This window comes from Balaenoptera borealis (genome assembly GCF_965194805.1).
Source record: "Balaenoptera borealis genome assembly, chromosome: 21".
Taxonomy (NCBI): Eukaryota; Metazoa; Chordata; class Mammalia; order Artiodactyla; family Balaenopteridae; genus Balaenoptera; species Balaenoptera borealis.
The window spans coordinates 3,024,345-3,038,452 of NC_138880.1; the positions used below are offsets into that span (position 1 = coordinate 3,024,345).

Sequence of the window (14,108 nt, forward strand, 5' to 3'; positions counted from 1 at the left end):
TTTTATAGATGGCAATTTAAACTGTTAGAACAAAGTGGGTTCTTAAATGATAAAGTTTAACTTTTCTTCCTTTTGTTGAATGGGTTTCATGGTAGTATGTTGTGATGTTAAATATACATTTGGCTTCAGTGGTTACTTTGGACAGTTTTCTTAGAGCACGTCATGATAGGTTAAAAACTGTAGCCTTTCGAGGCTTTAAAATATGAGCTAAAAATCATGTTAATTTATTTCATGTGTGTGAACTAGATGTAATACAGAGATAAAATTCTCTTGACATTAGTAAGGAGGTGTCTTCTTGCAAGGGCTGGTGATTAAGGGAAGACTTAATTAAGGAGAGGAGATTTGAGTTAGATCTTGAAAGATGAAAGTAATCTGATAATGTAGAGGTGAAAAGAAAAAGTATGTCATATGCAGGAAAGAGATGGAGCATAGGCAAAGGAGTAAAAAGCTCAGAGTGTTAACTTAATTTCTGGTATTTATTAGAGAGAACCTTTTTAGAGTATTCATGTGCTGCTCCATCCTTCAGTTAGAGAAGCAATGGTATAACACATTTGAAAAGGGAGTTGAGTGACAGAAGGAGAGAGTAGATGGGAAAGATCGATTGGGACTGGATTATGGCTCCTAACTCCTGGATGAAGGGGCTTGAACTTTAGACTTTATTCTGTAGGCAGTGCAGAACTACTGAGAGCAACAGAAGTTTTTGTTTTAGGAAGATTACTGTATATAAAATGAAGTAGGAAATGAGGCTGGACATTGGATAACCATTTCAGAAGATTTTTTAAATTTCAGGGAAAAGATTGAAGACACATACTAGGGTATCTCACTACCAATAAAGGTGGAGGGCAGGGGAGGGATGTAAAGCTTAGTAGAGGTAGAATAGATAAGTTCTGGTTTTTATTTGTTGTGTCATGTTGGCAAGTACATCATTCCTTTGAGCCTGTTTTCTTGTTAATTATGTTAGGTAGCCAAATTAATTCTTTGATTCCTTTGACTTTTGCAGTTTTATATTCTATGATCCTCATGTTTTTGTAAAGGCATACTCTAACTTAGATAAAAGCATTATAACAACTATAGGAAATATTTCCCACTGTGACCTAAGTACTTCTCTAACAATTTTAAGCTCTTTTACTAAGTTAAAGAAAAAAGCCCATGCTTTTGGATTATATACTTTTTTCTTTCATTGCATTTTAACAATTTATAGCTTTTAAACTACGGAGGAAATTAAAGTCGCCTGAATTATTAAGGAAGAGAAAACAAAAGCCTAAAAAGTGTAAAATATGAAAAATGTTTTTTAAAAAAGTGTAAAAAGGTGTAAACAAATGCCAATATAGAATATTTCCCAATTCGTTTTGTGAAGCCCACATTACTACCCAAACCAGAGATAGCACAAGACAACTACAGACCAATATTGTTTATGAATATAGGTGCAAAAATACTAGAAAGCTGACTCTAGCAACATATAAAAAAGGATTATGCACGATGACCAAGTGGCATTTATTCCAGGAATGCAAGCTTGGTTCAGTATATAAAAGTCAGTTAATACAATGCACTGTTACTAGATTAAAAGACAAAACCCACATGGAAATCTCAATTGACAGAGAAAAAACATTTGACAAAACCTGGCACCCTTTCATGATAGAAACACTTGACAAACTGGGAGTAGAAGGGATCTTCCTTATCCTGATATAGGGCATTTGTGAAAAACCCACAGCTAACATCAGACTTAATGGTAAAAGACTGAAGGCTTTCTCTTAAGATCCAGAACAAGACAAGGATGTCTAGCTCTTACCACTTCTAGTCAACATTGTACTAGAGGTTCTGGCCAGTGCAGTTAGGCAAGAAATAGAAATAAAAGGCATCCAGATAAGAAAGAAAAAAAGTAAAACTATCTCTGTTCACAGACAACATGATCTTATATATAGGGAATCCTAAGGAATCCACAAAAAAGCTATTAGAACTAAATAGTAAGTTCGGCAACCAGTTGTATTTCTATATGCTAGCAGTGAATAATCTGAAAATGAAAAAATTTCTGCGTGTTATAGTATCAAAAAGAAAATACTTAGGGGAGTAAGTTTAACAAAAGTAATGTAAAACTTGTACCTTCAAAACAAAAACATGTTAAAAGAAATTAAAGAAAATTAAATAAATGGAAAGACATCCTATAGTCATGGATCAAAAGACTTAATAGTAATATTGTTAAGATGCAGTGCTCTACAGATTCATCCCAGCCTCTATGAACATTTCAGCTATCTGGCAAGCTGATCCTAAAATTCATATGGAAAATGCCAGGGTCCCAGAGTAGCCAAAACAACCTGGAAAAGGAAGGACAAAGTAGGAGGACTCACACTTCCTGATTTTACTTCTGCAAAGCTACAGTAATCAAGATGGTGTTATACTTGCTGCTAGCTCAAAGGAATAGAATTTAGAGTACAGGCATAAACCTTTACGTTTATGGTCAGTTGATTTTCTACAAAGGTATTAATGCAGTTCAGTGGGGGAAATAATAGTTTTTTTCAACAGTAGTGCTGGGACAGTGGATATCCACATGCAACAGAATGAACGTTGGAGCTCTACTTTACCCCATATACAAAAATTAACTCAAAATGGATCAAAGGTCTATATGTAATAGCTAATACTGTAAAACTCTGAAAAAAAAAAAAGGAATAAATCTTTGTGACCTTGGATTAGACAATAATTTGTTGCATATGACACCAAAGACACAAGCAACAAAATAAAAAATAGATAAGTTGGATTTTTTTTTTTTAATGTCTGAAACATTTATATTAACATATTTCCATACATATTTCCATACAAATACAAGATTTTTAGAAATTTCATGTAATGTCTGAAACATTTATATTAACATATTTCCATACAAATAACCCAATGAAAGTTTAGTATTAGTTGTTTTGTTTGTTTTTTTATACTGCAGGTTCTTATTAGGCATCAATTTTATACACATCAGTGTATACATGTCAATCCCAATCGCCCAATTCAGCACACCACCATCCCAACCTCACCGCAGTTTCCCCCCCTTGGTGTCCATATGTCCATTCTCTACATCTGTGTCTCAATTTCTGCCCTGCAAACTGGCTCATCTGTACCATTTTTCTAGGTTCCACATACATGCATTAATATACGATATTTGTTTTTCTCTTTCTGACTTACTTCACTCTGTATGACAGTCTCTAGATCCATCCACGTCTCAACAAATGACTCAATTTCGTTCCTTTTTATGGCTGAGTAATATTCCATTGTATATATGTACCACAACTTCTTTATCCATTCGTCTGTCGATGGGCATTTAGGTTGCTTCCATGACCTGGCTATTGTAAATAGTGCTGCAATGAACATTGGGGTGCATGTGTCTTTTTGAATTACGGTTTTCTCTGGGTATATGCCCAGTAGTGGGATTGCTGGGTCATATGGTAATTCTATTTTTAGTTTTTTAAGGAACCTCCATATTGTTCTCCATAGTGGCTGTATCAATTTACATTCCCCCCAACAGTGCAAGAGGGTTCCCTTTTCTCCACACCCTCTCCAGCATTTGTTGTTTGTAGATTTTCTGATGATGCCCATTCTAACAGGAGTGAGGTGATACCTCATTGTAGTTTTGATTTGCATTTCTCTAATAATTAGTGATGTTGAGCATCTTTTCATGTGCTTCGTGGCCCTCTGTATGTCTTCTTTGGAGAAATGTCTATTGAGGTCTTCTGCCCATTTTTGGATTGGGTTGTTTGTTTCTTTGATATTGAGCTGAATGAGCTGTTTATATATTTTGGAGATTAATCCTTTGTCCGTTGATTCATTTGCAAATATTTTCTCCCATTCTGAGGGTTGTCTTTTCGTCTTGTTTATGGTTTCCTTTGCTGTGCAAAAGCTTTGAAGTTTCATTAGGTCCCACTTGTTTATTTTTGTTTTTATTTCCATTACCCTAGGAGGTGGATCAAAAAAGATCTTGCTGTGATTTATGTCAAAGAGTGTTCTTCCTATGTTTTCCTCTAAGAGTTTTATAGTGTCCAGTCTTATATTTAGGTCTCTAATCCATTTTGAGTTTATTTTTGTGTATGGTGTTAGGGAGTATTCTAATTTCATTCTTTTACATGTAGCTGTCCAGTTTTCCCAGCACCACTTATTGAAGAGACTGTCTTTTCTCCATTGTATATCTTTGCCTCCTTTGTCATAGATTAGTTGACCATAGGTGCATGGGTTAATCTCTGGGCTTTCTATCTTGTTCCATTGATCTATGTTTCTGTTTTTGTGCCAGTACCATATTGTCTTGATTACTGTAGCTTTGTAGTAGAGTCTGAAGTCAGGGAGTCTGATTCCTCCAGCTCCATTTTTTTGCCTCAAGACTGCTTTGGCTATTCGGGGTCTTTTGTGTCTCCATACAAATTTTAAGATGATTTGTTCTAGTTCCGTAAAAAATGCCATTGGTAATTTGATAGGGATTGCATTGAATCTGTAGATTGCTTTGGGTAGTATACTCATTTTCACAATGTTGATTCTTCCAATCCAAGAACATGGTATATCTCTCCATCTGTTGGTATCATCTTTAATTTCTTTCATCAGTGTCTTATAGTTTTCTGCATACAGGTCTTTTGTCTCCCTAGGTAGGTTTATTCCTAGGTATTTTATTCTTTTTGTTGCAATGGTAAATGGGAGTGTTTCCATAATTTCTCTTTCAGATTTTTCATCATTAGTGTATAGGAATGCAAGAGATTTCTGTGCATTCATTTTGTATCCTGCAACTTTACCATATTCATTAATTAGCTCTAATAGTTTTCTGGTGGTAGTTTTAGGATTCTCTATGTATAGTATCATGTCATCCGCAAACAGTGAGAGTTTTACTTCTTCTTTTCCAATTTGTATTCCTTTTATTTCTTTTTCTTCTCTGATTGCCGTGGCTAGGACTTCCAGAACTATGTTGAATAATAGTGGTGAGAGTGGACATCCTTGTCTCGTTCCTGATCTTAGAGGAAATGCTTTCAGTTTTTCACCATTGAGAATGATGTTTGCTGTGGGTTTGTCATATATGGCCTTTATTATGTTGAGGTAGGTTCCCTCTATGCCCACTTTCTGGAGAGTTTTTATCAGAAATGGGTGTTGAATTTTGTCAAAAGCTTTTTCTGCATCTATTGAGATGATCATATGGTTTTTATTCTTCAATTTGTTAATATGATGTATCACATTGATTGATTTGCGTATATTGAAGAATCCTTGCATCCCTGGGATAAATCCCACTTGATCGTGGTGTATGATCCTTTTAATGTGTTGTTGGATTCTGTTTGCTAGTATTTTGTTGAGGATTTTTGCATCTATATTCATCAGTGATATTGGTCTGTAATTTTCTTTTTTTGTAGTGTCTTTGACTGGTTTTGGTATCAGGGTGATGGTGGCCTCATAGAATGAGTTTGGGAGTGTTCCTTCCTCTGCAATTTTTTGGAAGAGTTTGAGAAGGATGCGTGTTAGCTCTTCTCTAAATGTTTGATAGAATTCACCTGTGAAGCCATCTGGTCCTGGACTTTTGTTTGTTGGAAGATTTTTAATCACAGTTTCAATTTCATTACTTGTGATTGGTCTGTTCATATTTTCTGCTTCTTCCTGATTCAGTCTTGGAAGGTTATACCTTTCTAAGAATTTGTCCATTTCTTCCAGGTTGTCCATTTTATTGGCATAAAGTTGCTTGTAGTAGTCTCTTAGGATGCTTTGTATTTCTGCGGTGTCTGTTGTAACTTCTCCTTTTTCATTTCTGATTTTATTGATTTGAGTCCTCTCCCTCTTTTTCTTGATGAGTCTGGCTAATGGCTTATCAATTTTGTTTATCTTCTCAAAGAACCAGCTTTTAGTTTTATTGATCTTTGCTATTGTTTTCTTTGTTTCTATTTCATTTATTTCTGCTCTGATCTTTATGATTTCTTTCCTTCTGCTAACTTTGGGTTTTGTTTGTTCTTCTTTCTCTAGTTTCTTTAGGTGTAAGGTTAGATTGTTTACTTGAGATTTTTCTTGTTTCTTTAGGTAGGCTTGTATAGCTATAAACTTCCCTCTTAGAACCGCTTTTGCTGCATCCCATAGGTTTTGGGTCGTCGTGTTTTCATTGTCATTTGTCTCTAGGTATTTTTTTATTTCCTCTTTGATTTCTTCAGTGATCTCTTGGTTATTTAGTAACGTATTATTTAGCCTCCATGTGTTTGTCTTTTTTACGTTTTTTTCCCTGTAATTCATTTCTAATCTCATAGCGTTGTGGTCAGAAAAGATGCTTGATATGATTTCAATTTTCTTAATTTTACTGAGGCTTGATTTGTGACCCAAGATGTGATCTATCCTGGAGAATGTTCCGTGCGCACTTGAGAAGAACGTGTAATCTGCTGTTTTTGGATGGAATGTCCTATATATATCAATTAAATCAATCTGGTCTATTGTGTCATTTAAAGCTTCTGTTTCCTTATTTATTTTCATTTTGGATGATCTGTCCATTGGTGTAAGTGAAGTGTTAAAGTCCCCCACTATGATTGTGTTACTGTCGATTTCCTCTTTTATAGCTGTTAGCAGTTGCCTTATGTATTGAGGTGCTCCTTTGTTGGGTGCATATATATTTATAATTGTTCTATCTTCTTGGATTGATCCCTGGATCATTATGTAGTGTCCTTCCTTGTCTCTTGTAACATTCTTTATTTTAAAGTCTATTTTATCTGATATGAGTATAGCTACTCCAGCTTTCTTTTGATTTCCATTTGCATGGAATATCTTTTTCCATCCCCTCACTTTCAGTCTGTATGTGTCCCTAGGTCTAAAGTGGGTCTCTTGTAGACAGCATATATATGGGTCTTGTTTTTGTATCCATTCAGCCAGTCTATGTCTTTTGGTTGGAGCATTTAACCCATTCACGTTTAAGGTAATTATCGATATGTATGTTCCTATGACCATTTTCTTAATTGTTTTGGGTTTGTTTTTGTAGGTCCTTTTCTTCTCTTGTGTTTCCCACTTAGAGAAGTTCCTTTAGCATTTGTTGTAGAGCTGGTTTGGTGGTGCTGAATTCTCTTAGCTTATGCTTGTCTGTAAAGCTTTTGATTTCTCCATCAAATCTAAATGAGATCCTTGCCGGGTAGAGTAATCTTGGTTGTAGGTTCTTCCCTTTCATCACTTTAAGTATATCATGCCACTCCCTTCTGGCTTGCAGAGTTTCTGCTGAGAAATCAGCTGTTAACCTTATGGGAGTTCCCTTGTATGTTATTTGTCGTTTTTCCCTTGCTGCTTTCAATAATTTTTCTTTGTCTTTAATTTTTGCCACTTTGATTACTATGTGTCTCGGCGTGTTTCTCCTTGGGTTTATCCTGTATGGGACTCTCTGTGCTTCCTGGACTTGGGTGGCTATTTCCTTTCCCATGTTAGGGAAGTTTTCGACTATAATCTCTTCAAATATTTTCTCTGGTCCTTTCTCTCTCTCTTCTCCTTCTGGGACCCCTATAATGCGAATGTTGTTGCGTTTAATGTTGTCCCAGAGGTCTCTTAGGCTGTCTTCATTTCTTTTCATTCTTTTTTCTTTAGTCTGTTCCGCAGCAGTGAATTCCACCATTCTGTCTTCCAGGTCACTTATCCGTTCTTCTGCCTCAGTTATTCTGCTATTGATTCCTTCTAGTGTAGTTTTCATTTCAGTTATTGTATTGGTCATCTCTGTTTGTTCTTTAATTCTTCTAGGTCTTTGTTAATCATTTCTTGCATCTTCTCAATCTTTGCCTCCATTCTTATTCCGAGGTCCTGGATCATCTTCACTATCATTATTCTGAATTCTTTTTCTGGAAGGTTGCCTATCTCCACTTCATTTAGTTGTTTTTCTGGGGTTTTTTCTTGTTCCTTCATCTGGTACATAGCCCTCTGCCTTTTCATCTTCTCTGTCTTTCTGCAACTGTGGTTTTTGGTCCACAGGCTGCAGGATTGTAGTTTTTCTTGCTTCTGTTGTCTGCCCTCTGGTGGTTGAGGCTATCTAAGAGGCTTGATGGGAGGCTCTGGTGGTGGGTAGAGCTGAGTGTTGCTGTGGTGGTCAGAGCTCAGTAAAACCTTAATCCACTTGACTGTTGATGGGTGGGGCTGGGTTCCCTCCCTGTTGCTGTGGCGGTCAGAGCTCAGTAAAACCTTAATCCACTTGACTGTTGATGGGTGGGGCTGGGTTCCCTCCCTGTTGGTTGTTTTGCCTGAGGCAACCCAACACTGGAGCCTACCCGTGCTTTTTGGTGGGGTTAATGGCAGACTCTGGGAGGGCTCACGCCAAGGAGAACTTCCCAGAACCTCTGCTGCCAGTGTCCTTATCCCCACGGTGAAACAGAGCCACCACTCGCCTCTGCAGGGGACCCCCCAACACCAGCAGGTAGGTCTAGTTCAGTCTCCCCCAGGGTCACTGCTCCTTCCCCTGGGTCCCGATGCACACATTACTTTGTGTGTGCCCTCCAAGAGTGGGGTCTCTGTTTCCCCCAGTCCTGTCAAAGTCCTGCAATCAATTCCCACTAGGCTTCAGAGTCTGATTCTCTAGGAATTCCTCCTCCCGTAGCCGGACCCCCAGGTTGGGAAGCCTGACGTGGGGCTCAGAACCTTCACTCCAGTGGGTGGACTTCTGTGGTATAAGTGTTCGCCAGTCTGTGAGCCACCCACCCAGCAGTTATGGGATTTGATTTTACTTTGATTGCGCCCCTCCTACCGTCTCACTGTGGCTTCTCCTCTGTCCTTGGACGTGGGGTATCCTCCTTGGTGAAGTCCAGGGTCTTCCTGTCAATGATTGTCCAGCAGCCAGTTGTGATTCTGGTGCTCTCGCAAGAGGGAGTCGATAAGTTGGATTTTATCAAAATTTTTAAAAATTGTGCTTCAGAAAAACACCATCAACTAAGGCAAAAGACAACCCACAGAATGGGAGAAAATGTTTGCAGAGTGTATATATGATAAGGAACTTCTGTTCAGAATATATAAAGGACTCTTACAACTCAATAATAAAAAGACAAGTAACCCAATTATAAAATGGGCAAAGGATTTGAATGGATATGTCTCTGAAGAAGACATACAAATGGCCAACAAGCATGTGACAAGATGCTCAATATCAATCACTGCCACAGTGATTAATGATATTGAGCAAAATCAGAATCACAGTGAGACAGCATTTCACATCTACTAAGACAGCTATAATAAAAAATATGGGCAGTACTAGAACCCTCAGACTTTGCTGGTAGGAATGTAAAATGGTGTAGTTGCTTTGGAAAACTGGCAGTTTCTCCGAACATTAAACAGAGAGAGTTACCATAAGACAACTGAATCTTAAAAGTCCTATCACAGTCTTTATTGAAAAATTTAAAATGTCAGTGTGCCACAGGAAGAGGAATCTTTATTGCTTTTAACTGTCTTCCTTTTCAAAATCAGGGTTTGAAAGTTGCTTCCTCCTCAGATTTCAAGCAAGCCACATCCTCTTCTGTCTTGTGAAGGTATTATCAATACTACAGTCACAGAGAAGTGCTTCTTGGATTCCATCAATACTGATTCAAATTTAATTTTAAAAATATATTTAAAATTATTTCAAAAATGAAATATGAAACTGAATACACTCTTAGATGTATTATTATTTATCAGATTTTCCACACTGTGGGATACTATACATTAACTTATGTTTCCAAGTTACCTCATTTTGTACATGCCTTGGAATCAGGTCTTTCAAGTCATTTCATTGTATATATTCAGACAGTCATCAGATATTTCACTGAATAGGAAGGTGGTAGCTTGCAGTGCTTTAAAAGCAGTAACAAAAACAACAGGTGTCCTCTGTCATAAAGTTGTCCAAGTGAGGACCCTACATTTCCAGGGTAGATGAGGATATTCTCGATACAAAGTAACCAAAACCAAGTTCAGAAGGAAATTGGATCCTGGGGTGATAGGACTGTAACTGTTACCCATAAACCCTCAATTTAAAATTGTTTATCAGAATGTCTTCATTTTTCTCATTGACTGCCATTTTAATAAGACAAGGATGTAAATTTGATCCTACATAGTAAATATATACTAATTGTCTTTACTGTTTCATATATTGGGGTTCTGCATACGATACCATTTAAATTTTATGCAGTTGGGATCCCGGAGATCTTTCTTAACACATTAAGTTTCCTATTCCATTCTGACTTCAGTCTCATTCTCCAGGGATGTTCTGAAAGCATTTCCCCCCCGACAGAAATCCAACAGTGAAGGGGAAGCTTCCAGCCGAGAAAATATTTACTGACTTTAAATAGTAAAGTATTTTACTATTTAAATATCTTTTAATAGATTTTTTTCTGAGGCTTCCATCTCAGAGATTGCACTGCACAGATATTGTTGGCTGGATCGTAAGACTATTTGTTGTTGTGCCCAATATAAATACTTTAGTTGCTATTTCATGAGTGGTATTTGGAAAATGATACATATCCTTATTTTTATCTGTTCTTGCATATGCAGCAACCGAGTTGCATGTGTGGGACTTCATCAGAAGCAGGGTTGAATAGGGCGTGTGTCATTAGATCGCCTCTGTCTGTGCCAAAATCTTTGTGGGTACTCTCGTGTAAGCTAAGTAGGTAGGGACAACTGGCAGGGTTATGAGAAGCAAGTGTTGCAGAGGGTGGGAACAGGAGACGGTGAAAGGATCACATAAGGATGACTGAGTGCCTAATACATATGGAGATTTATTAACACACATTGGAATCTGTTGTTCAGAACAAGTCATGTGTCCATTCTGTTCTCTTTGTAGGTGATCATGGAGGAAGCACTTTACTCCCCCCGAATGTCACAAATGAATTTCCAGAATATGGGACCATGGAGGAAAGTGGAGAAGGCCTAAGAGCCTCTCTCGAGTTTGATGCTGAATCTCTGCCGTGCTGCCCTCAGGCGCAGCAGAGGGTCCAGCCTCTTGCTGGCCATCCCTCTGGGCTTCTCAGTGTTACCGGAGGACCAAAAGATGTCAGAGAGGTCCCCTCTCAGAGTCATCTCAAGGAACAGAGTTTACAACCCATTGACTCTTTGATTTCAGCTCTGAAAGCCACAGAAGCCAGAATAGTTTCAGGAACATTGCAGGCTGCAAAGGTACTGGATGGAGATGCGGTTTCTACTTTTTTAGTTCAGCAGGTGGAACAAGAGCCAGACACTGCCAGTCATAAAACACAGAGAGCCAACACACTGTTCCCTGCTGGCCGAGAAAAGTCACCCGATATACCTCTTTCAGCTGAAGTTACGACTGAGGAAAATTTTTATTTGAGCATCCAGGAGGACCTGACTGCACTATTAACTGGAGAAACTCAAGCAGAGATTTCCCTAAGAGCTAATAATGGGAGAAAGGGGGCTGTCCATGTGCAGGAGCCAGCTTGTCCAGCATCCTCCGTGGGGAGCCCTGTGACCCACAGCTCAGTGGGCAGTGCTGGTTTATTGAGAGAGAGGAGATCTGATCAGGGGAGAGAGCACCCAGAGCAGTGTGGTAAAGGCAGCTCCTCAGGACGCCCAGGCCAGGTCAAACATGTGGAATTTCACGGGGTGGAAATATTGTGGACAGGAGGGGAGAAAAGAGAGACATGGCAACCTGTGGATTTTCAGACATCATTGGAAAGGACAACCCTTCCTGAAAGCAAAGAGTTTTCTAAAGTGCCAAGCCATCTCGTCTCATCTGCTGGTTTGTGTGATTCAGCTGGTTTAACTGAGAGTGTTTGGGATGACACCCGGAGAGCTCCTTCAGAGAGGCTGGCCACTGGCTCAGGGCCATTTCTGCCTGAGCCTCTTCTTGAGAGTGGAGAGGATGAAGTCTTCCTAAGGGAAAACAAGGAACGTCTTGAGACGAAACCTGAATTGGAAGGAGACAGGGAAAGGTGAGCTCGCATAGTATCCTGCTGTCTGTGATGCCAGTGAGAGCTCGATTCACAATATCCTGGGTCCTTGTTTACCACAGGATGGAAGAGAAGTGACTGTAATCTATGTTGCTTCTAAGGTTCCGAGATGTTAAAGTGGTCTTGTTATAAAGTTGTCCATATGGGGAGACTGTGAACTCTAAACTAGGTGAATCCATTTCTGATGTTTTATTGTATTTGACAGGTTGCAACTTCTCCAGCATCAAGGTAACTACCCCATGATTATCTTTAACAATGTGGAAAGGTTTGAACTCTTTTTGACACATCCTGTAGTCATTACATCCTAACTCAGGCATTTCTTCTGGGTGCAGCACCATTGCCTGCATACAGCCTTACACATGTAGGAACACAGAGGCTCTGGTTTGGGCTGGCTCAATTTTCTAGGTTGAAAGAGGAGATCAGGAGGTCAGAATTCAGTTCTTCCATGGCACTCACATGGGTCTCCCTTCTCACAAGCAGCATGTTTTGATTACAGCCCTGACGAGTAAACTTGGCATCATATGGTATTTCCTGGTCTTTCCCTACATTTCTGGCATCCGTACCAGCTGAGAGCCTAGAAAAATGGAAGCCATACCCATCTGTCTTCACTTCCTTTGCTTGTAGTCTGACTGTAGAGTGTTCCTCTTGGCAAAGTCATTTCAAATGTGTGCCGTCTCGTCAGTCCTCCACCTGTGGTAGTTCACATGGGAAAACATCTGTGTCAAGCCTGAAGGGTTTTGTTTGTTTGTTTGGTGTAAGGAGATGCCGTTTTCTCCACAGTTAACTAACAGAGCCACGGAGAGATGCTCCTTTAGGATGGCTGTCAGGACTCCTCTCCCTCCCCTCCCCATCCCCACTACACAGAAAATCTCCAGACTCCCCTCAAAAGGAGCCCTGATATGTGGCACCGGCTCAGTAATTATATTCCCGCTGGGGTATGCACTTCTGTGCTTGTGCAGATTATTAATTCATTCCTCCTTTCCTCCCGCCCTCCTTCCCTTCCTGTCCTTCCACGAATGGTTTTCAGTTGTCTGCTCTGTCCTTGATACGGCTAGAGATGCTGGGCATAAAGGAATGTTCAAAATAGACATGGCCCTGGGAACTCCCTGGCGGTCCAGTGGTTAGGACTCTGTGCTTCCACTGCAGGGGGCATGGGTTCCATTCCTGGTTGGGAAACTAAGATCATGCAAGCTGTGCTGCGAGGGCAAAAAAAAAAAAAACAGTGGAAAATAGCCATGGCCTGAGGTCACTGACCTCATGGAGTTTACTTCTGAAGATCAACACATTAATAATGATAGGACCTCTAATTGTGCTGGGTTCCGTAAAGGAGAAGAAGGGAGACATACTAGAAAGAATAGTTTTGGTTTTTTTTAAAGGTTTTTTTTGATGTGGACCATTTTTAACGTCTTTATTGAATTTGTTACAGTATTGCTTCTGCTTCACCTTTTGGCCCCTTGGCCCCAAGGCACGTGGGATCCCAGCTGCCCAGCCAGGGTTCAGACCCTCACCCCCGCATTGGAAGGCGAAGTCCCAACCACTGGACCGCCAGGGATGTCCCTAGAAAGAATAGTCTGAATGCAGGAGAGAGGCTGGTTCGGTTGGTGGCTTGGGGAAGGCCTTTCTGTGGAAGTGATAGTTACGCTGAGACTTCAGGAATGAATACAGGTTTGCCCAGCAGAGAATGGGGAGGAGGATATTCCAGGCAGAGGGAACCACCTGGGCAAAGGAAGACTGCTGTCGCTAATGGAGCGTGCTTCCTGGACACTGCGAAGCAGAAGCCTCCAGGCGCTTTTAAGATGTGACCCTCCGCCCGCCCTCCCGCCCGTGTGGCTGGAGCCTGGGGGCTGGGGGAGGGTGGGAAGTAGGTGAGCAGAGGTAGGGAGGGGCCTCAGCCCAAGCTTCCTGTTTCACTGCAAGTGCCCTGAGGAGCCATTTAGAGGTAGAACCCAGAATAGTACTTGGTGTGGGGTAGGCCTTCAGAAATTTAAAAACAGCAGAGACAACTGTACTGTTGAATGTGAATCCTGGTAATACCTAGAAATGTGGGTTACCTACCAGGTAGTTTTATTCTTATTTCTGTTTTGTTCCTGAGGCTCAGCTAGTAATTGGCACATCCAGATTCAGCTCCATGTTTTTCTGTCTCTTGTCTTCTTTCTCTTACTGAGTTTTAAAATTTTATTTAGTTATTCTAATGTTCATTTTTAATATTTGAAGAACATGCTGCATATTAATTAA

General features: G+C 39.8%; 1 protein-coding gene across 11 annotated transcripts in view; it reads left to right on the forward strand.

Moving 5' to 3' along the window:
• Nucleotides 1–14,108, forward strand: part of PSD3 (pleckstrin and Sec7 domain containing 3) — a 568,569-nt gene that overhangs the window by 190,141 nt on the left and 364,320 nt on the right. For 10 of the 11 annotated variants that reach the window (XR_014239045.1, XR_014239046.1, XM_082374831.1 and 7 more), the window contains one exon: nucleotides 10,751–11,855. The exons of the other annotated variant lie outside the window; for it this stretch is intronic. Coding sequence is in view for 8 of the 10 variants with exons in the window: in XM_082374831.1 (XP_082230957.1) it covers nucleotides 10,751–11,855 (1,105 nt within the window). In the remaining 2 variants the exon portion in view is untranslated. The remainder of the gene's footprint in view (nucleotides 1–10,750; nucleotides 11,856–14,108) is intronic. 11 annotated transcript variants of the gene reach the window in all.